The sequence below is a fragment of the Hyaena hyaena genome, unplaced genomic scaffold (assembly GCF_003009895.1).
Source record: "Hyaena hyaena isolate Hyena2069 unplaced genomic scaffold, ASM300989v1 scaffold_292, whole genome shotgun sequence".
Taxonomy (NCBI): Eukaryota; Metazoa; Chordata; class Mammalia; order Carnivora; family Hyaenidae; genus Hyaena; species Hyaena hyaena.
The window spans coordinates 236,277-259,060 of NW_024080924.1; the positions used below are offsets into that span (position 1 = coordinate 236,277).

Consider the following 22,784-nt stretch of genomic DNA (forward strand, 5'->3'; position numbering starts at 1 on the left):
GGAAGGGGGGCAGCTTTGATCTAGGGTCTTCCTCCAGGAGTGGCTTCTACCAACATGGAGTATAACAGTTAGACACCGATATTCACAAGGCTGGAAGGTGCGAGATGTGCAATCAAACTGTAATCAAGTATAAAACTTCATGAAAAGCAGCGTTTTTCTGGCCTGACATTTCAGAGTTGACTTTTTGCAAGAGAATAATGCACAAGCTTTTCAAAAAGGTGTACAAAGAAACATGAACACAGACAGCTGTGTGTATGCACACTTGTATCAAGAGAGAGAATAAGAAAGTGTTGGGAAAATATTTAAAAATTCTCAATGGAAGAAAGAATTAAAGATACTTTCCCTAAGGTGAAATTCAGTATTAAATGGAAAGTTGTTTTTTTTTAATTCTCTTTTTGATTAGGTATAAAATATGGTTAAAGCTTTTGTCTGCCTAGGTCCTATTCAGAACAAAACTATGCATGGCTTCTCTAAAACCATAAGGAAAGCTATGCAACTAAGAATGAAAATTATAATAAAAATAAACGGTCATTAGTTCTTCAACTAATTTCTTGAACTCTGGACTCTATGTGAAAGCTGAGATTATGAAGATAAACATTTCTTCAACATTTTTTTTTTTTGTCACTAGTGCATGATGTGACAGTGCATGTTTGAAAGGAAACAAACTCTTCTAAGACTAAGTCAAAAGTCTGGTTAATACTGTGTTGATCCTTCTGACCTTCTCTATGATTTTAAACAGAACAACACAACACATAGCATTTAATGCTAAAAACTGGGGTGGGGGATGCGTCACCAAAGGCCTCCACTGCTCTGGGCAGATTTGGATAAGCAAAACAGGAACCTCAGTATCTCTGCAGATCAGCTTGTTTAGATTCAATATTTCTGAATAGCATTTCTGCTACTGAAATGTGCACTTGTTTAAAAGTATAGCTAATGTGACAGCCACGAACGGTAAAGGTCCAGGGTTGTATCCAATAGAAACTCATTAAACACTCAAGTAATGGCCTCATGTCCCTTGAGCTTTTCTGGGAGCTTTAACCACAGGAACTCTGGAAGCTATCTGGAAGCGGTGATTATGAAGAAACAGACATCTCTTCAGCCTTTTTTGGTCACTAGCACATGATTTAGCTTGGCTTTACAGTATTGCTTCTCCAGTCACATACATTTACTAGCTATCTGTCACAAAAAACAAAACAAAACAGAATTCAAAGAGTCGATTTGAAGATCTCATTGGCTTTAAGTGAATCATGAATCCAGCAACATCCCAGCTAACAAGTAGGGGGATGCTTGGAGGAGATGGTACAAAATGGACAGTTTTTATAGGAAGAAGGATGGGACAAGAAAATTAGAAGCAAAAGACAGAAGACTGTTCCAGGTTACCCTTAAGGGGAAGAGCAGAGGGTCTTAACATGCAGTTTATCTCATCCTCCTTTAGGATATGGAGAGGGCCCCTGTGACAAATTACCTCAACGGAGCCTATCAGAAAATTCCCGACTTACAGGTTAAGATTTGTATTTCTGTAGGAGGTTGAAACTGCAATTAGGTTAGGCAGTATGCCCTTTTTGGTGATTTGGCCTGGCCCAAGTAATACCAATTTTGGCCTGTGAGTCTCTTTTTAACAAGTCTCCACAGAGGTCATAAATCTCAAAAGCCTTACTATACTTCTTAATATTTCCATAAACACTGAATGGCCTAAGCTTAAAATCTCCATTCCATTTCCATGAGCATTTCGACTTGGCTGTATTAAAAAGATGCTATTAAGTGTTTCAAGCCTGTAAGTAACACTTTTCTAAGCCCTGAATGTGTCAGCCTCTTTTGTTCACTAATTACCTTTCAACGTAGATGTTCTTTCCGGTCCCAAGGGAGTAGAGGCTGCAGAGGATGTGGTAGCATGAAATCTGCACATCTCCTACTGAAAAGAACCAAAACCAGCAGTCATTACCGCGCTTCAATCCCAGCTCTTCACCTCTGGCATATGGAGAGGGTCCACCAACAGAAAAAATGTGCTGGCATCACCCAAGAGCTAAAGCGCATGCATTTGTACCCCTATCCCTGGCCCTGGCCCCCCAACACACGATAGAGCCCTTTCTACCAAACGGTAGCTACTGAACTGAGGAAGAACCCAGCGACATGAGAATACTTCCACTGAGCCATCCCAGGTCCTTTGTGGGCTTTTGATAGGAATCACACTGCTTCCAGGGAAAGAAATCATTTGACCAAGGAGATCCACGTGTCCCCCCCCCCCCCCCCCCCCCCCCCGCACCGGAAGGAGACATTATGGGTAAATTTTATGTGTAGTAATATTTCCTTCCTTGAAAAGGAAGAATGCAAGCAGTCTCAAGTTTTAATGAGCCTTTTGTTAATTTCCTAGGAAGGTATGCAGATCATCCTGACCTCTTTAGAGATAGAGCAACATTTCTCATGTTCACCTGTCCCAAGTTCTTTGATGGACGTTTTTCAAAAAAACAGTTCAATGATATGATTTTCTATGTTTCCTAAGGGAAGGGTATGTTCCATTTAGGAGTCCACAGAGCTTAATCTATAGGCTCCATGCTCCTTCAATGCCTGGAACTCATAACAAGGCTCATAGTTGAGCACAATGAGACCTAATTTAATTTTAAATTTTCAACAAGGAAATGCATTGTTTCCATGATGTGAAATAATGAGTTTGGATGTTCCCCCATTCCTTTGCCCTCCTCCATGGAAAAAACTGATTTTCAGTTGTTCAGGGATATAGAAGTCACAGCCTCAGCTATCGACAACTGGTTAAATTGAATTAAATCATGTGGCAACATTTAAAGTGTGAAACTGAAGCTCAGTGGCAGAATATTTGCACTAGGGGGCTATATGTGGTACGAAATGCAAACTGAAATAAAACCAACTGACTATGGTCTTCTGCTGAGGGCTCACATAATGAAATGTTAGCAGCTTTCCTTTGCTCCTGGTATCCAATGAATAAATTAGGGCTTCTTAACAGGAAAATTGGTATCTGAAAAACCCTGGGAGCAAACCTATATCCCCTACTGGATTACTCAGATAACCTTTTCAAATTAAGTAGGAACACAGCGGCTGACAGCAAAGCTAGTGGGTGGAAAATTCTGGTCCTGAATAATAGTGGGAAAAGATGAAATATTATATACTTAAATTGGAGGATTTCTGCTCTTCTAAGTATCTATTCCTCCATTTTTAAACCTAAGAAGAAAAAAATACGGAATAATTCTCTATTACACTTTTTTTAAAACAAATTTCATAAAATTTATTTTTAAGTTGCATAAATGCACGCCTTTCTAATTATAAAATCTCTACATTTGCACGTTTTCATAGACTAACATATAATATACAAATTCATGGAAGTATTTTGTTATTTTCCTTTTTTAAAATTTTATTTATTTATTTTTAAATAGTTTATTGTCAAGTTGGTTTCCATATAACACCCAGTGCTCATCCCTACAAGTACCCACCTCCATGTCCATCACCCCATTCCCCTCTATTCCACTTTTTTTTTTAAAAAAAAAACATTATTTGTTTTGAGAGAGAGAGAGAGACTGCATGCACAAGTAGAGAGAGAGAAGGAGAGAGAGAATCGCAAGCAGAGCAGAGCCCAGCGCAGGGCTCAAACCCACAAACCGCAAGATCATGACCTGCCCTGAAATCAAGAGCTGAATGCTTATCTGACGGAGTCACTCTGGTGCCCCTCTATTCAACTTCAAGGTTAATTCAAGGGAATGAGTCACACCCTTCTCATCTGGAGCCCTGTGCATATAAATCCACAATAGAAAGCAGGCAATATGACTTACAGAGTAAATCCACCCCAAACTGATGCTGAGCAACATGCTCAAAGATGGACGTCAGGATGGGGAGCAGGGCCACCGTGGTGTAGTTAATATTCTGGGACACGCCTTTAATCTGTGTTCTGGAATGTGTAAACTTCCCGAGCTTCAGATTTTCCGAAGTCTTCTCTAAGTCTTCCGCTGCATTTTCAAAGAAAGCTCGTAACCCAGCCTTCACTAGCTCTGAGCCTGACTTCATGACAGTCCTGTAAGCAAATGAAGTTCAAAACCAGAAGCATAATCCAAACCTCTGGCCAACCCCCTTCTTGAAATGGGTGACTTGCAGTTTAACCTGGGCAGGCATGTGACACTCCAGTCACCTGACTGGCACGGAATCAGGGGAAGAGGAGAGACCAGTTAGCATCCAGGAGGCAAGCTGGATGACACAATCCAAAAGGGGCTAGCAACTGGACGCTGTTGTCTGTTGCAGGGGGTCAGTGCCTGACACTTCACGAAGTGTGGAGGAGAGTTTAGAAAGAAACTGATTTGGATCACTTGTTATCAACAGGATGTCCCAGCTGGCTATATTCCTGTAAATGTCTACTTGTAAGGAAGGAGAGGTGAGTTTTTCTTACAGTTCACTATGAGATAAGCAACTTTTATAAGGAAAGAAATATTAGCTCTCCCATGATGCAGGACCTCTCAGAACAAAGAAATAACTCAACTACAGCTTGTTTCTATTAGCTAGGGATGTCCTAGCTTGGAGAAGGTAAGAGGTGCAGAAAGCCCCCTTTAAAACACACAGCTTCATCAGACCACTGAAAACAAATGTGCCCTGTGGGAATGGAGATTAGTTATGGGTCTCTGGGGCCTTCCCTTAAAACTACTTTCTAAACCTTAGAATTAGAGCAAAGCTTATAAGGTAACTATTATTTTACATATTTCAGCATCTTAACAAACTTTTTTTACTATTTACTTATTTTTCAGAGGGAGAGAGATAGAGCGTGAGTGGGGAAGAGGAAGAGAGAGAGAGAGGGAGACAGAATCTGAAGCAGGCTCCAGGTAGGGGTTGTGGGAGAGGGGTGGGCTAAATGGGTAAGGGGCATTAAGAAATCTACTCTTGGGGCACCTGGGTGACTCAGTTGGTTAAGCATCTTACTTCAGCTCAAGTCACGATCTCAAATTTCATGGGTTTGGGCCCCACATCGGGCTCTGTGCTGAATATTTGCTCAGAGCCTGGAGCCTGCTTTGGATGCTGTGTCTCCTTCTCTTTCTGCTCTTCCTCTGCTCATGCTCTGTCTCTCAAAACTAAATAAATGTAAAAAAATAAAAATAAAAAAAGGCATCTACTCTTGAAATCATTGTTGTACTATATGCTAACTTGGATGTGAATTTAAAAAATTAATAAAAATAATAAATAAAGGGTAAATGGATAAGTCAACTGTGACACATCCAAAAGGAGAATATTATTCAGCAATAAGAAGATATGAGATAGCAAGCCATGAAAAGACACGAACAGATTTTCAATGCATATAGCTGAGTTAAAGAATGGGGTGTGAAAAGGCTACATGCTGCATTACTCTAACTATATGACATGGAAAGATCCATGGTGGCCAAAGGTTTGAGGGCAGCATGGGATAAATAGGTGACACATGGGATTTTTAGATGCTGAAACCATTCTGTACAATATTGTAATATTAGATACACACATGACACTGTGCATTTGTCAAAACCTATAGAACTATTCAACAGAGTAAACTTTAGTATAAGCCATGTACTTTAGTGAACAATAATGGACCACCATTGGCTCGATACTTGTAACAAATATACCATACTGTTTGTTGCAAGATGTTAACAGGGCAATTGTGGGTGTGGAGGGGGTGGTAGATGGGAACTAACTATGTACGATCTCCTCTATTTTCTGTAAATATACAACTATTCTTCAAAAAAAAAAAAATGAAGCAGGCTCCAGGCCCTAAGCAGTCAGCGCAGAGTCCGATGTGGGGCCCGAACTCATGAACTGTGAAATCATGACCTGAGCCGAAGTCAGACACTTAACTGACTGAGCCAGGTGCCCCTCCCTATTTCAGCAACGTATCACAAGATTATGACAGGCTTGCTTCAAGGACAGATGCTTTTTATCTACAGCATTTTCAAGATCATCCTCCTCCCCAGCCAGAAAAATAAGAACAAAGAAATGAAGTCAGTGAGGCTTGCTCCTAGCCTGTAAGGATTCACAAGCTATCTTCCCAACTTTCTAGTCTTGGGTTTTTGTCAGGAGTGATTATCAAACATGTTGACCCAGCATTAAAAAAAAAAAGTGGGGGAGGGGTGCTCTCCCCCAAAAGCAGGCCACATGCTTCTGGGAGTAAAGATTCCTCATCCCAGGCGCAGAGAATTTGAGTCCCCTGGGGTGTCTTGGTCTGATGCTGCAAACTTGTGCTGTCCTAATATCTCCATGCTTGCTTCTAGGGTTTAGACCCCCTAAAATCCCCTTTTATTATTCTTAACTTTTTTTTTTATGACCAGTCTTAGTTTGTAGATTTTCATCTTGTGGCCACTCTCCTAGTTGGTTTCTCTCTTCCTCATATGTTTTTTTTATTTTATTTTAATTTTTTAAGTTCATTTATTTTGAGAGAGATACAGAGAGAGCAAGTAGGGGAGAGGCAGAGAGAGGGAGAAAGAGAATCCCAAGCAGACTCAGCTCTGTCAGCACAGAGCCCGATGTGGGGCTTGAACTCACAAACTGTGAGATCATGACCTGAGCTTAAAGCAAGAGTCAGACGCTTAACTGACTGAGCCACCCAGGCACCCTTTCTTCATACGGTTTTGGGAAGTCCTCCCAACTTTGACAAGGGTTCTGCTTAAAGAATGTGTTAAAGAAAGCTCCCTGTCTTTCCCACTACTTCTCCTTTTCATCTCAGCAGATTATTTGTTTAAAAATTTTTTCCTATGTTTTATTTTTGAGAGAGAGAGAGACAGAGCATGAGTGGGGGAGGGGCAGAGGAGGAGACAGAATCTGAAGCAGGCTCCAGACTCTGAGTTGTCAGCACAGAGTCCAATGAGGAGCTCAAACTCACAAACTGTGAGATCATGACCTGAGCTGAAGTTGGACGCTTAACCAGCTGAGCCACCCAGGTGCCGCTGGATCATTTATGTTTGTATTACCAGAACCTACATATACATTTGTTAAAACTTCCTTTCCCTTTCAGCCATCTTTCCCACAAGACCCTCAGGCCATGGGTTCAAATCTATCTTGCCTCTGATCTTTTTATCACACATCTTTTGCATCTCCCTTCTTGACTGCTTTGGATTCAGAGTGTTATCGTTCCCTTCTCCCAGGATGCTTGTGGCCTCGTCACCCATCAGGCAGCTCTTCCCTTTCTGTGGAAAGTGAGGTATCAAGTGGCACTTTGCTATATTATATATTTTATCTTCTGAAAGATGAACTTCTCAGGAAGAGAAGACAAGAATTGATCAAATGCTCAGCTTTTACCGCACGGTACATGCTATGACAGTGGCCCTCCATCATGCGAACTGAAAGATGGAGAGTGCTAATGTCAGGCTGAGATTCATCTCTTCCTCATCCCCCCTCCTTCTCCCCGGCTCCTGCAGAGCTGTGGTGTGTCTTCTCTTCTGTACGATAAGTGAGAAGACAGGATCAGAGAGGGAGTCTTGAGAAACTACTGGAAAAAACTGGGCAGACTCACCTGGTGTCAAGTGTCTGAGCTAAGATGTGAAGACAGCTCACCATTGTAGTAGAATCGCTCCCTAGAACAAAAAATACCACTGGTGACTCCCCAAACCCTTCAGTCTGTCTTTCTTTCTTTCTTCTTTTTTTAATGTTTAGCTTTTGAAAGAGCACAAGCAGGGGAGTGGCAGAGAAGAAGAGGGTCAGAGGATCCAAAGTGGGTTCTGCCTTGACAGCAGTGAGCCCAATGCGGGGCTCAAAATCATGAACCTTGAGATCATGACCTGAGCCCAAGTCAGACACTCAACGGACTGAGCTACCCAGGCTCCCCTGGCCTATTAAATGCAATCTTCTCCATATGCACAAACCAAAGCCTGGGATAATTAACCACCAACACACAGAGTGCCAGACCTGTGTGCTGGGACAATGCATTTATCTCTGGCCTGACACATCCGCTACTTGATGGATGTTAGAGGCAGAGCTTAAAACATTCATTGGTGCGGAAAATTTGAGCTCTTAAAGGGGTAGAGAGGTCATTTATCACACTTCAGATCAATTTTCCATGACAAATTTAGGTGACACCTTAGTCCTCAGGCTCAGGTTGTCTGTAGGCCACGGAAATAAAGGCAAAATGCAAGTTAAGGATAATTACAGGGAGGAGTGAGGCTTTGGGCAATACTTCTCTCTTCACTTACCAAAGAGGGAAATCCTGTGTCGCACAAGAGCAGCAAGTTTGCAGAACAGGCTGAAGCAGAAAAGAAGGCGAGTAGGAAAGGCACAGAACTCCAAGGTCTCATTTGTACCCTCCCTACCCCAGGCCCCCACACTTTAAAACAAAGAGCATAGAATGGCCCTCAGGCAAGATGGACGGTGTTCCTCTCAAAGATTCCTCTGGACCACACTAGAAAAGTGTATGCTTCCCACTGTCTTGTGGGACAGTCACCAAGGCACCTTGGAGGCGGCCCCCACCCCACAGAAAATGATCCTTCTGCGACAACTGGAGTGTTTTGCAGTGATGAGGTTATGGCCAACCTCCTCTTACTATATAGTCCCATGTGCCAAAACATCCATTTGTACGACATGCAGGAGTAAATGAGGGTTCTGAAAGGCATCGTGCTTTTCCCACTGTTGCAATGGATTGCAAATCATTTTGCAGCCTTCGCTGGGGGTGTGAGGCTTTAGTTGGGAGGTGGGGAGAGAAGAAAATTAATGGTTCAGGCATGGGGGGATATTGTGCTAGACAAAAGCATTTTAGGATACTGCTTTCCTCTGTCATTTCCTATTTGTCTGTGGCCTGAGTGGCTGTCCTCACTGTGCCCGGGGAAGCTAGGAAAGCCCGTCTGCTATGCTTTTGTGCTTTCTGACCCGACTCCACCTTTTCACCCATCTTTTCTGCCCTGGAACCCCTGGGAGGTCCAGCTGTATCTTATCACTTTACTTTCCATGGTATCTAGCAGAGAGCCCTGTGCAGTGAGAGAAGAGCTCCGTAAATGTATGTGAACATGCCACGGAACCCTTGCCCACGATGGCTGTAATTTGACCTGAGTTGCCAGTGGTTCTTGGGAAGAATGCTCAGAACTCTGACACTATTTGACACTGGCACAGCTAGATAAGAGCCTTGTAGTCCCTCGAGAAAGCAGTCCTTCCTGGTGGAGCCGAAAACGGAAGGGAGAATAAGAACACTTGATACAGGCCAAGGGCTTCCAAGGTGAGATTGAGCTGAAGTCCTTCCCAATCTCTTACTCATAGCTTGTCATGGGCTCTCCGACCCACACGGGGGCAGAAGTCTCTTTTCAGGGGCAGCTCAAATGGAGAAGAAACACATCGGAGCACTGGCGGAGATCAAAACTTGCTCGCCTTTATGTATTAAAGTGCTCAGTCACTATACTGTACACCGGAAACTAATATGACACTGTATGTTCACTACTGGAGTTTAAATAAAAACTTAAAAGGAAGTAACAACACAGGCTTGTTCATCTTTAAATGGTTTTCAACTAATGCCTTGAGTCTACTAGGAAAATGGCAGCCCAAGTTTCCCTGTGGTTAGTCATCTATTTTTGCAGTGGGAAGAAGTTGGAAACTGTGGCCTAGTGCTTCAGAGAACTCAGAATAAGCTACCAGAAATCTGACAGCCTGCTAGTGTGAAAGTAAATAACGCACTGCTTTTCTGCTCTTCTCACTGTGTCTTTTTTTTTTTTTTAATGTTTATTTATTTATTTATTTTTGAGAGACAAAGAATGACAGAGAGGAAGAGAGAGGCAGAGATAGTAAGAATCTAAGTAGGCTCCACGCTGTCAGTACAGAGCTGATGCAGGGCTCAGTTTCACTAATCATAAGATCATGGCCTGAAATCAAAAGTCCAGGGCTTAACAGACTGAGTCACACAAGTGCCCCTCATTGTGTCAACCTCAAAAAAATTGTTTTAAATGTGTGTTTATTTTTGAGAGAGAAAGAGAGAGAGAGAGAGAGAAGGTGTGCGAGCAGGGAAGAGGCAGAAAGAGAAAGGGAGACAGAGAATCCCAAGCAGGCTCCATGCTAACAGTAAAGAGCCTGACATGGAGCTCATGAGGAGATCATGACCTGAGCTGAAACCAACAGCTGGACACTTAACTGACTGAGCCACCCAGGCATCTCACTGTGTCCATTTAAAGAACTTTTTTTAATGTTCATTTATTTTTGAGTAGGGGGGATGGATGGAGGGAGGAAGAGGGAGACACAGAAGATGAAGCAGACTCCAGGCTCTGAGCTGTCATCACAAAGCCCAACACAGGGCTTGAACCCACAAACTGCAAGATCATGACCTGAGCTGAAGTCAGATGCTTAACCAACTGAGCCACTCAGGTGCCCCTTGTTGTGTCCTTTAAAAGAGTTATGTATTTGATAAAAACAAAAATCATGGAGTTGGTAGAGGGGGATAGCCGGGAGGGACATGAGTGCCGTGACTCTGCTATGACTAGCTGGGCTGTTTTGGTGAAGCCACTTAGCTGCTGTGGGCATCACTTTTCTCATCTGTAAGTAGACAGTAATCACAAGATCCTCTTAGTTTTTAGAATTAGAATTAGGGGCTGATGAACTCAGATATTTCTAGTGAAATGCTTCAAAGTGTACACATTACCAGTACAAATGCCGAGTAACATTTTTAAAAAAGGCTTATTTTGACACACACACACACACACCTGTGCACATATGTGCACAAGCTGGGGAGGGGCAGACAGTGAAAATTCCAAGCAGGCTGTCAGCACAGGGCTTGAACTCACAAACTCGTGAAATCATGACATGAGCTTAAATCAAGAGTCAGACACTTAATTGACTGAGCCACCCAGGTGCCCCAAAGTAACAAACATTTTTCTAACTAAAGCAGATGGTTGGGTTGCTTGATACTAATACCAGTCTGGCTCCCCTTGCTGTCAGAAGCACTTGCCCAAGCATGCTAAGGGCAGTTAAGTTCTCAAAGGTCCCCTCTTGTCCCCTATGGGGCCCATAATTTAAGTAGAAGCACTGCCCTTAGCCCAGTGTTACGAGGGGGCAGAGTCCCCAGATGCCTCCCATCTCAGAATTTGCAAGTGATAAATTAAAGGGACCACAGAGGAGAAGAGAGTGTGGTAGCACTGGTGAATGGCACCAGACACAGAAGAGGCAAAGAAGAGGTGAGGCGATGTGGACAAGAGGGGTCTGGAGGTGGAATGCATTTGGTGCAGACACTCATGCTTCTGTGGGAGGGCAGCAAGCACACGATGGATTTGAGAGCTATTTGCAAGGCTGATCAGATCCAGGTTGTATTCCAGCCATGACAAATGGTGCCTGGCTGAACAAATGTTACATTTCCATGAATTAATAATCTAACAAAAACAGATGAAGAAGACAGACACACCTGCCCTCTGTTGGATTATCAGAGTATCTCACTTTGCCTCTCATTTCCCTAACTTCTTACAAAATACACCAGCTAATCCTCAAAGTATTTACAAAATCTTTGGTCCCTTACTGATGTTCAGGATATCTCATTTTGAAAGCATGGGCTCCTCCTTTCTTAATGAGTGAAATTAAGTAATGACTCTGCAGAAAAAATGGCACTCAATGTGGATAGAGACAACTTTCAATCTTGCCCTAACTTACTATCTCAGTCACTGATGTGAACCTAACCAAACCTCAGGGTCCTTATCTGCAAAATGGAGACCATATACAGGTAGTTCTTAGAACACTGTGAGGTTTTGCGATGATATTTGCAGAGTTATTGCCCATTTGTGTAAGCATGAAAAATGATCTCACTGCCTGGTCTTGTGTTTAATAAATGTCAGCTAAATCCTAAGGTTGCATATTGTCACAAGGATGATGCTATTTAATGGCTGGGCCTTTCTCAAGTACGCTGTATGCTGTTCACCATCAATGGCTGCTGGGAAAAGAGTTGATTGCTTCCGTTAGTCCTTAACTCTCTGCCATTTAGAAGTCTAACCCATTCCTTGCCATTCTAAATCACATACGGAGAAAACTGGAGACACGGTGGAATGCATTCTTTAGCCCGCTCATAAAGCACCCTCTGTGCTCTCATTTCCCTTGAGGTATCTATCTACAAGTTATGCCTAGCGGAATGAGGATAGAGGCTGGTGTTCGGGATGCGTGGTTTTTTTTTTTTTTCCTATTAGGAATTTAAACTGAATTATGTTGCTCTAGATTTCAAATATCAGATCATCCACAATAGGACTCGTAAGATCTGATTCCTTAAAACAAATTTAAACTTAAAAAGCCTGATGAGAATGGGATTGAAACTGACATTAATCTTGTTTCTCCTCAACGTTGTGTGTTTGCTTGTCCAAGCTTCAGAATTGACTTTGCCTTTTTCTAAATGTTATTTCAGGATAAAAGTTGATCTGAGTATATAAATTTTTCCCAAGCCCTACTGATACGTCCAAACAGTGCACTTATCTTGGTTGCCAAAATAATACACAGGTAACTATGAATATAATTACTTTCAAAACCAAGAGGATAACCAAAACCTCTGTGCGACCCATCATCAGACCACAGTTCATTTCTCCAAAGGATTCGCCGTGTCGTCTCCAGGAATCTGGGCTTTTACATAAATCACATCAGCGCTATGACCTTGTCTTTTGTTGACTCACCTGGCCACCATTTCTTTCTCCTTATGGGAGGCATAGCCACTGCTGCTGAGGGGTTTTAGAGGGGATGACAGGAAGTAGAGGCGGTGATTGGTGAAGTACTGGTCAACCAGCGGGAGGAGAACCTGGAAGATCCACCATAAACGAACTTCTAAGAAGCTAATCAAAGCCCCTCCTTCGGTTCCTTTGAAAAGTTCATGTTTAGGGAGCAAAGAGCCTCTGAACACAGGTCCTGGAATTTCCAAGAAACTCTACCAGGTGAATTGCAGTTTCTAACCCATTTTTCTCTTGTACATCTCAAACCAGAAGCCTTGGGTATACGGGAATGGAGAAGGTCACCGATGGACTAAGGGTCCTGAGAAGTATGCATATGGCCCTGAGTCAGTATTTTCAGGACAGTCCAGTGGGTCATGGTACTTCTTGCGCAGGGCATCCAACAGGGACACTTGGGGAACGGCCTAGCACTTCCAGCCTTGAGCCTTCTGCCTCTGCCTCTCAGGCACAGTTACCCCAAGGCCTTGCGTGCTTCCAGCCCTCTGAGTGGGGATGTATGGCAAAGACACCTCACTGGTACCCAAATTCATCCTCTTCTCTTAACAATAGAAACCCCCATGTTTTAGCTGGGCATGGGGTCACCCAGCTACAGAATTCATCACCCAGACTCCATGGTGGCTAGGTGAAGCTGGAATGGATGATTCTAGCCACTGGAATAGATCTTTAAGAGAGAAAGGGCTTGTCTTCCCTTCTCTTCCCCCCCCCCCCCCCCACCATATGATATAGGTGAGCCCATCTGGACTCCACTGACACACATCACACTTGAGGTGATGGTGAAGCACCAGGAGAATAATGTACCAGAGTCTCTGGGTGATGGCGTGGAGCAGGCTGCCTACTGCCTCAGTCCACCTATCTGCCCCCAGACTGTTCCACAACAGAGAGATACGTGTTGAGTTCATCAAAGCCAATGGGGTTTTGGCTATCTTTGTTAGATTAGCGTACCTGGCACCCTACATTGTACAGATTCTAAAAAGACAGCTATTTGGTTAAATCCAGGGCATCACTTACTTTGGCAAAGAATTTGATCTCCTGGTCATGGGGAGACTTTTCGGTTTTCCCACTGCTGACAATGGCTTCTACAAAGACAAAAGTAACAAAGTTGGCTGCAGGTAAAGAGAATAAACACAAAAACAATCACAGCATTTTAGAAACAGAGCAACTTTCCTCAGGGTCATGGAAAGGCCATTTAATTTTTAAAAAATATCTCATATTTTACAAAGTACTGTCTAACTGTGTTGGCTAGGTGTTTCTTCTGTCAGTTCTCTAAGCTGTTTTACTACCCTTCCCTCTACTGATGAGAAAGCAGCTTCAGAGAGGTTGAGTCATATGCCCACAATCACAAAGTAAAATAATGGAAAAGTTAATATAGGAGTTCTATGAAAAATGACAAATGGCTCAATCAAACCCTGAATCCAAGGATGAAACAGATTTTTTTAAAGAGGGGGACAAAAATCTTGGCCACCATTCCCCCCCAAAACATATGATGTCTCAATGAATCACTGACAGCTATAGTATGAAGGCATCATTGCTTGATCAAGGAATACCACATTCTTTTTGAGGTTATGAAATACTAAGGGAAGCACACATTTGGAGGATATTTCACAATGATACTTACCCAAGTGGGCAATAAACTCTTGGGCGGAATCAACATATTTCAGGATCTTCTTCAAAAATTTATAGGCAAACCTCTTTTCCATGGAGGAGGCATCCAGCTCCATGTCCTTCATGCCTCTAGGTTGGAAACGGGTAAACCCCAGGAAGTAACAGACATGACTATGTGACTTTGGAGCATCAGCAATCCTATCTGTGTTGACTTTACTTTCTAAACATTAATGGTTATTTTGGCCTAGTGACCTGATTTGTCATTTGACTGATATCCTCTTGCACTTGGAACCTGCATCTGTGAGCACCCAATAGCTGCACTACGATAATATTGGAAAAGATTTTTCAAAATACCTTTATCATTCATTCAACAAATATCAAGCTGGGGATAAATCAGAGAAGCAAACCAAATCCCTGCCTCTGTGAAACATACAGACTAGCTGTAAGCAGACACAAATAACATACAGTACAAAACAGAAATTATGTGGAATGCTAGGAGCTCGTATGTTTTGTGAAAAAGGAAAAATTAAAGCAGTATGAGAAGGTCCAAAGGTGCCTGAAGTGGGGGAGCAAGCAGACTGTAGTGTTACACGGGGCAGTCAGGGCTGGTTTCATTGGGAGACGACACTGGGGTAAAGGCTTGAAGGAGGTGAGCCATAGGGACAACTGGGGAAAGAGTTTTCCAGGCATATGGACTGGTGGTGCAAAGGTCCTGAGGCAGGATCATGCACACCAAGTTGGAGGAATATGGCAGATGCTAGTGTGGATGGAATTGAAGTGAGCAGGCAGTCAGAGAAACATGAGGTGGTTAGTGAATCATTAGGGCCCTATGGGCCATCCTTAGAATTTTGCTTTAGCTCTTAGATGGGAAGCTATTGAAAGTTCTGGATAGAGGAATGACTTACATTATACATTACTTTAATTGCTAGATTCAAAATGAACTGTGGGGGGCAAGGGTTGAAGCAGGTGCCCAGATAGGAGGCTCTTTCAGGAATGATGGGAACAGCATGGAAGGAGTGAGGATAGTCAGATTCTGGGTATCTTTTAGAGGCAGGACCATCAGGATTTCCTGAAGGACTGGATGTAGGTTGTGGGGAAAAGAGGAGTCAAGGCTTTTGGCTTGAGCACCAGGAAGAATGGAGTGCCATGGAGTGATGGGGAAGCTGAGGATAGAGCAGGAGAGGCGCAGAGAGCAAGAAATGAGTCCTCCTTGCTGATGGGGCTCCGGCTTCCCCATCTGCACACCCATGGGCCCTCCACAGGGTCTGGCACATGGTAAACAGTTACTAGGATATGTTTGCTGAGTTCAACGATCTTTTTCCTTCTCCCTCATATTGCCTTGATTTCCTTCTTAGTTCTGGTAAAGAGGAATTTTTCATTTCTGTGAGCAAGTTATTTACCAGCAAATCACAGAACACTTTCCTCTGGGTGTTAAGAAGAGGATTAAAATGATGAGGGGAGTATTTCTCAGATGCTTCCCCAGAGGTGGTCTCTGGCTGTCTGACCTTTCCTGCTCCACAATATGGCAAGTAAGTTTTGCTTTTTTTTCATCTGAGCTACAATAAAAATATTTGTATAGATTTTTATTTTTTATTTATTATTTTTTTTGGCCACTCAGTGGCAAAATTCTGTAGGAGACTAAAACAAGAAACAGCAGTTGGCTGAGCAAACATTTCTTTCAGAAGGAACAGCTCTATCAGATAGGGGCCCTGGCTTGTTTTGTCACTCTTCAAGGGACTCAGCAAGCAAGACCTAAGGAGCAGAGCCCACCACTGACATCTAATAGTGAAGAAACAGGTTCTAGTTTCAAGATTTAAGCAGCTAAGATCACATTCATATAAATCCTCATCTAGATAATTCTGACAAGCACAAACAAGTATGAGATAAAAATCCAGGGAATCTTGATGCATTCAGTCTCCTCAGCGGAGCTGCGTCTTCAAAGAATCTGTTCTCTGTGTTCAAAGACTGTTTATGTCCATTATGTTCACTATTGCCCTTATGTAACTTAATTAAATACTGTCTAAAACAACAACAAAATAGAAGTTTGAAGAGGACTGTTGATTCTGTAAGAACTAAATTGCATATTCTGCAAAGACATGAAATTGCATTTCCAAATACAATGATTCTGAATTAAGTATGAGTGAGATAACTAGCTGTAAAAGATGAGAGGAAAATGAAAAAAAAAATCTAGAAGAGGGCACCTGGGTGGCTCAGTTGGTTAAGTGTCCGACTCTTGATTTCGTCTCAGGTCATGATTTCATGGTTCCTGAGTTTGAACCCTGCATCAGGCTCTGCGCTGACAGCACAGAGCCTGCTTGAGATTCTGTCTCCCTCTCTCCCTCTCTGTCCCTTCCCAGCTTGTGTGTGCACTTGCTCTCTCTCCCAAAAATAAACAAACATTTTTAAAAATCTAGAAGATACTGTAGTTCCATGGTTTTGTATGTGCCATAATTTCTGCTGCTCTGCAAAGAAGCCCAAGTCCCTAAGGTCTGACGCTGCACTATGGATAACGTCAGAACATCAATCGATAAAACCATACACAAAGAGAAGCTCTGGAGGCCTATAGCACAAGATGTGTGAATGAATGCATGTTTGTATGTTTCAATCTCAAATGAAATGTTTAAGGTATATATGCATAAATTCTCACGATTCTTTGCTATAACTCATCTTTAAAAATTGATATTGACTGGTCCTGTTTAGGTCAGAAAAGATGGCTTCATGCTCCCAAATAAAAGTTTTCTCATTTCAGAATACTGATCATTATCCTTTCTCTCATCTGCTTTGCAGACAGGCAATCAAATACCTGGGGAAGGCGAGACCACATCCACAAGTCCCCCCCTGCCCCCCTAACATAACCCGGAAGAGGACTTACCTAGAAACCACGATGCCATTCACCTGGAGGAATTTAAACAGGTCCTGTGCCTTTTCTCGGTCCCTGAACTTCTCCTTGGCTGTCAATGTGTCATATGGTACCAGCAGAGGGTGACTGCCACCACCTGGGGTCAAGAAAGTGAGAGATGACCAACTCTTTGGCCCTTCCCTTGTGCTTCTGGGAAAACATACCTGCGCCCTCCCCCACCTGCAGGGGGCACCATGAACCTGGCTCACCTTTGCTCTCCAGTTCCAGCTTCTTCTTCTTGGCCCAGATGTTGTGATAGTTCTCGGCCACGACCTCCACCATTCCCTGTGTCCCACCAACGAGACGATAGTCAGAGCAAAAGCAGAGAAGAAAAATGGGTCTACATCTGTCAGGCTGTTTCAGGCAGCCTTGGGAACCGAGCACCACCAAATGCTAACAGCACACTGTGGAGTGTCTCCCATCATTAATTACTCTGTGTTTATGCACCTCATTAGTTTTTATAGCTTCCCCTCCATACAGAAAACAACTTCTAATTCTGTCCTTTCCTTGTAACTTATTATCCTGGCAGTCTGATGCATTTATGAGACACACACTTTTCCATCTGAAACTGCATTCTGGCGGTTCGTCATTTGTCCCGGGACTTGAATATATTACTCCTGACCTGAAACAGGGAGATGGCAGTGGGAGTCTGGCAAAACTCCAGAATCCCTCAAAACCTTCACCTTAGAAGGCTGAAACTAATCACATCTTGGAGAGAATGGCTGCAAATACAACTGGTCAAAGAGAATTCATCTTTATAAGGCTCATAAAACAGTGCCCTGGAATCAAGGGTGTACATTGGAAAGAAACTTCCTCTGACGTCCAAAGGGTTGGTCTGACGGACTCTCTGGGGAGTATCTGCCCCGGGCCGGGGCCGATCCTGGCTGCTGATGTGTGCAGGAGGGCAGGGATGGGAGGAGGTAGTTTGGGGCTTTTAATTTCATCCTCTTGGCTGTGCGCCCCTCAGTCCTGCACCATCATGGGGCACTCGAGTGAATCTTCCACAGGATATGAGATATGCAAGCGCCCGTGTGGCTGGCAGCACCTGCTGGGACCAGGAATAGCACCCCCACCCCAGAGGCCTGCTCCATAGGCTTTCTCCTAGGGCCTATTAATTTTGTCCCCATTATTTTTCCTTCTATCTGTTAGTTCTGTGTGTTGATACAGTAATTTGCAGTTTCTTCCTCCTTTTATTGAGTCATTACCTGTTATGATGGTCCTGGAAGAAGCACAGAGCCTGGCCTCCTTAGATAACTGGGTTATTCTTGCTGAGACTCGCCCTGTGGCCCTTGCCGAGTCTGGTTCTTCTCAATTCTGGTATTTTAGTGGTGATATGTTCTAGGCTTTCTCCCCTCTCCTCACTCCTTTTTAATTTAACTTAATTTTTTAAAGACCCTTCTCTCCCTAGGGTCATTTTTAAAAAAAGATTCTTTTTAAGTTTATTTATTTTGAGATAGAGAGCGCAAGTGAGGGAGAAGCAGAGAGAGAAGGAGACAGAGAATCCCAAGCGGAGTCCGTGCTGTCAGCGCAGAGCCCAACACGGGGCTCGATCTCACGAACCGTGAGATCATAACCTGAGCCACAATCAAGAGTCGGAGGCTCAACCGACTGAGCCACCCAGGTGCATCCTCACTCCTGTTTAACAAAACTCTTTGGAGGGTAACATGTCCTGCACGTGGGGGGCTTTAGAAAGCAAGCTGTTCTGGAAGCACCGACACTGACCTGGAGCTCCCTGGAGAGCACCACGTTGGAGAGGTCCAGGGGAGCTGGGCTGTAGCTGTTGCCCTGGGAAAGTAAAGGTAGAATCACCGGGTTAGCCATGACTTTCCTTATTCTTATCAGTATCCTGACTTCAGCTGCCAAAGGTGTATCTCCGAAAGATCCTCAGGGCTCACCACTGGTAGTCCTTGGCCCTGACACGCCAGGGAGAGATTTCCCAGGTCCTCTGGGGGTTCCTCACTGGCCCAGTGTTGGCCCAGGTCATGCTGTCATACCTGGCTGGCCTGGGACACACTCCGAAGCTTCTCATTTTCCCGCTGTTGAACCAGGGCCTCTCCCTCTTTGGTCCTCTCCACAGACCAGCCCACAGCCAGCATGGTCTTCAGGGACTCTCTAGCGGGCCAGCGGTAAATTTCCTTCTCCTGGAAGAAAATCCGGGTGCAGAAGAGCTTTGAAGAGCACACCCTCACTCTCTGACTGGCCTGATGCCCTGGGAAGTTGGCCCCCACAGTGAACACGGGTGCGGCGGGCTCCAGCCTCCTCTCACTAGGTCAGAACACCCTCTCTGGCACACCATCTGAAACATGTCATCACCAGCCTTTCTAAGGTTTTCAAGCACAAACCCTACAGTCTCCTGCCTTTAGAGGGAATGTACCAGACATCATCCACGGATTATGGGTAAAGAGGAGCAAGAATAGGAGAGTGACTCCTCACATTCGAGTTGCTGTTTCAGTTGGGACTTGAGGAAATCCATCTGCACAAAGCTCTCCTTTGAGCTTGGAAAGTAGAGTTTCATAGATGTAGGATTCTCTTGAGCTCTGCATCATTTTACACATGGCCAATATGCATACAGAAATACATATGCCATCCTTTATGTGTGATTTGAAGGCAAAAGCTTACAGAGAACTCACAAGAGTTCTCTTATGAATCCCCAGATAACAATTCAGAATTGAGTTGAATCAGATAATAATAATAATAATAATATATAATAATAATAAAATCTTAAAGACACCTGCCCATATTTCTCTAGGGGCCCTTCTCCCTACTCCCTTTATCTGTCACAACTGGAAGTTATTTCTATCTCAGTTTTCTCTGGCAATTCAATGCTTCCCCAACCTCAAATCCCCCATGACAGTAGTCTAACTAAAGCCCTTCCCTGTCCTGTTGCAAGTGAATTATGAATGCATTTTGGCTCAGCCTCCAAGGGCTGAATGGTGCTTCTCCGTCCAATGGGTGCTCAGAGCCAAAGAACAGAATGTGAGGCTGGACTCTTGGAAACTGGTCCTTGGGGGTCTGGCTCACTAGTGAGTTTCTGAGTTTATGTCAACTTGAGAGTGAATGTGCTCTGAATTCCTCTGACTGTCTGATACAATTCCCAAGAAAGGACAATCAACATGGCCACTCAGTGTTACCAGAGGTGAGATTCCTACCTTTTCCGTTAATGTCTTGAAAGGCCTTATCAGTGGATGGGTCTTCACATTTTCATCCAGGGAAATTCCGTATTTCCATCCATTCTGACTCTGTAGAAATGTTCTCAGTTCAAATATCCTTGGCATCCAAAGAACCCTACTACATGACCCAAATCCCAGCTTCTTTTTTCACTGAACAAATAGAATAATGGGATGTGACAGAGCTTGAACATTTCCCTCCAAAATGTCTAATTGATCCTTTAAGGCCATTAAGCTCTCTGCCCTCCTGGATTCTGAACTCTGCCCTTTTATTTCTTCTAGTTTCAGCTGCCGTCCTCGCTGCTTACTCGCTTGTGTTTCAGACAGAAGGAGGTTTCAAAAGACCCTAGAACAATGCTTCTCAGCTCAGTGTGTCATGTTCACAGGCAAGGATGGAAGTCAAGGCTAAAGGCATGTGAGGACTGGTCCTACTGCCCACTGCTTGGAGGGGGCTGACCTGGCTTGCACTGCCTGCCTGACAACCCGAGAGCAAACTTGTAGCAGTGCAGGTCTCCTAGCATCACAGAAGTTTAAGGATTTCAAAATCCATTTAACAAACCTCAGCTGAATTCCTACTTCAGTAGGTGCCTGACTCTGTGCCTGGGTCCGGGGACACAGAAGAAAGTATGAGCCTCTGAACTGCCATAACCTCACAGCTCAAAAGCTCCTGGGTGTTCTTTCTCAGTCTCTGCCTCAGGCCCTTTATTAATGTGTATGTTTCTCAAGTTTCTGTCTTTTCTCAAGGGTACACCCTCCCTGGTAGATGTAATCCAGGCCTATGGTCCACAGGTGGACCGATCTCAATTTGGTATTCCAGCCCAGACCTCTTTCCTAATTTCCCAGCTTATTTAAGTTCTGTTTGGATGTCCACAGGTACCTCCCCACACACCTGCAACAGAACCCAGCATTTTACTACTATAGGGGGCCCCTCTCCTCTTGGGTTCCCAGCATCTCAGCGAAGGGCACCAGCTTACACCCCCTCTCCAAGCCAGAAGTGTGTCAATCTTCCTTGATGCCCTCTGATTCTCAGCACCATGTCGTCTGTGGTCAGCTTGCCAGACCTACTCATTTGCCTGCCTCTCCTTAGCTTCCCTGCCAGTGTTTTAGTACAGGCCACCATCAGCTCTCACCTGGAGCACTGCAACGGCTTCTATACAGTCCTCGCTGCCTCCAGTCTTGCAGCCCCTCCGTGGACTACATTTTCTACACCACCGTCAGGTGATATTTATAAAATCACCTGAATCAGGGCCCTCTACTGCTTTAACATTTTCTGACTCCCAGGAGGAGGGGCAAGATGGCGGAAAAGTAGGGAACTCCGTACATTGCCCTCACCCCCATATCTCACATGGAGAAGACCTGAAGCCATAGGAACCCTTACAGAATCCAGGAGTTTGTAAGGAAAAAGAGACAGAGTCCACTGAGAAAACCTTCTAACGGCTACCTCAAGAAACAAGCCAAAGTACACATGGTGGAGAGTCCCAAATACCACTACGAGTAGGAAAATAAAATAACCAAGGTATCAACAAGAGTAACCAAGAGATACCATTCAAGAACACTTTCTGAAAGGATAGGCCCTGGACAGTCAAAGAGCCTTCCTGGGTACAGCAGCCCTCACAGGTGCAGAGAGCATAACAAGTTTTTAAAACTAACAAGAGATACAAAGCTAACCAAAATGATGAAATGAAAGAGCTCTCCTCCGAAGAAATTCCAGGAAGAACTGACAGCTAAAGAACTTCTCAAAACAGATATAAGCAGCATAACTGAACAAGATTTAGAACAATAATCATAAAATTAATTGCTGGGCTTGAAAAAAGCATGGAGGACATCAAGGAAACTATGGCTACAAACACCATCGAGCTTAAATATAGGTATGATGAATTAAAAAATGCGATAAATGAGATACATAATAAACAGGAGGCATCCAATGCACGGATTGAAGAGGCAGAAAGGAGAATAAGTGATTTAGAAGATGCAATTCTAGAAAAACAAGAAGTTGAGAAAAAAAAAGAGACAAACTGATTGAGGAACATGAAAGAAGAGTTGGAGAGCACAGTGATACAGTCAAACGGAATAATATCCATATCACAGGAATCCCAGAGGGGAAGAGAGAGGGAAAGGTGCTGAAGGAGTCTGTGAACAAATAGCAGAGAACTTCCCCAACCTGTGGAGAGAAGTAGACATTGAAATCCAAGAGGCACAGAGAACTCCCCTCAGATGTAATTTGAATCTATCTTCTGCACAACATATCATAGTAAAAATGGCAAAATATAAGGACAAAGAGAGAATTTTGAAAGGAGCTAGGGAGAAAAGGGCCCTAACATACAAAGGGAAACCTATCAGAGTGGTGACAGACCTATCTACTGAAACTTGGCAGGACAGAAAGGAATGGCAGGAGATCTTCAATGTGATGAATAGAAAAAAATATGCAGCAAAGAATTCCTCTATCCAGCAAGCCTGTCATTCAGAATAGAAGGAGAGATCAAAGTCTTT

The 22,784-nt window shown here is 43.7% G+C and overlaps 1 protein-coding gene across 1 annotated transcript in view; it reads right to left on the reverse strand.

The window, feature by feature from the left end:
* RYR3 (ryanodine receptor 3) overlaps positions 1–22,784 on the reverse strand; it is a 364,667-nt gene that overhangs the window by 84,649 nt on the left and 257,234 nt on the right. The window contains exons 53-64 of the mRNA XM_039247258.1: positions 20,277–20,366; positions 19,122–19,268; positions 18,850–18,912; positions 17,337–17,412; positions 17,101–17,224; positions 14,242–14,357; positions 13,635–13,702; positions 12,576–12,697; positions 8,157–8,206; positions 7,481–7,541; positions 3,798–4,036; positions 1,831–1,912 (exon numbers count right to left, since the gene is read on the reverse strand). Coding sequence (XP_039103189.1) covers positions 1,831–1,912; positions 3,798–4,036; positions 7,481–7,541; positions 8,157–8,206; positions 12,576–12,697; positions 13,635–13,702; positions 14,242–14,357; positions 17,101–17,224; positions 17,337–17,412; positions 18,850–18,912; positions 19,122–19,268; positions 20,277–20,366 — 1,238 coding nt within the window. The remainder of the gene's footprint in view (positions 1–1,830; positions 1,913–3,797; positions 4,037–7,480; positions 7,542–8,156; positions 8,207–12,575; positions 12,698–13,634; positions 13,703–14,241; positions 14,358–17,100; positions 17,225–17,336; positions 17,413–18,849; positions 18,913–19,121; positions 19,269–20,276; positions 20,367–22,784) is intronic.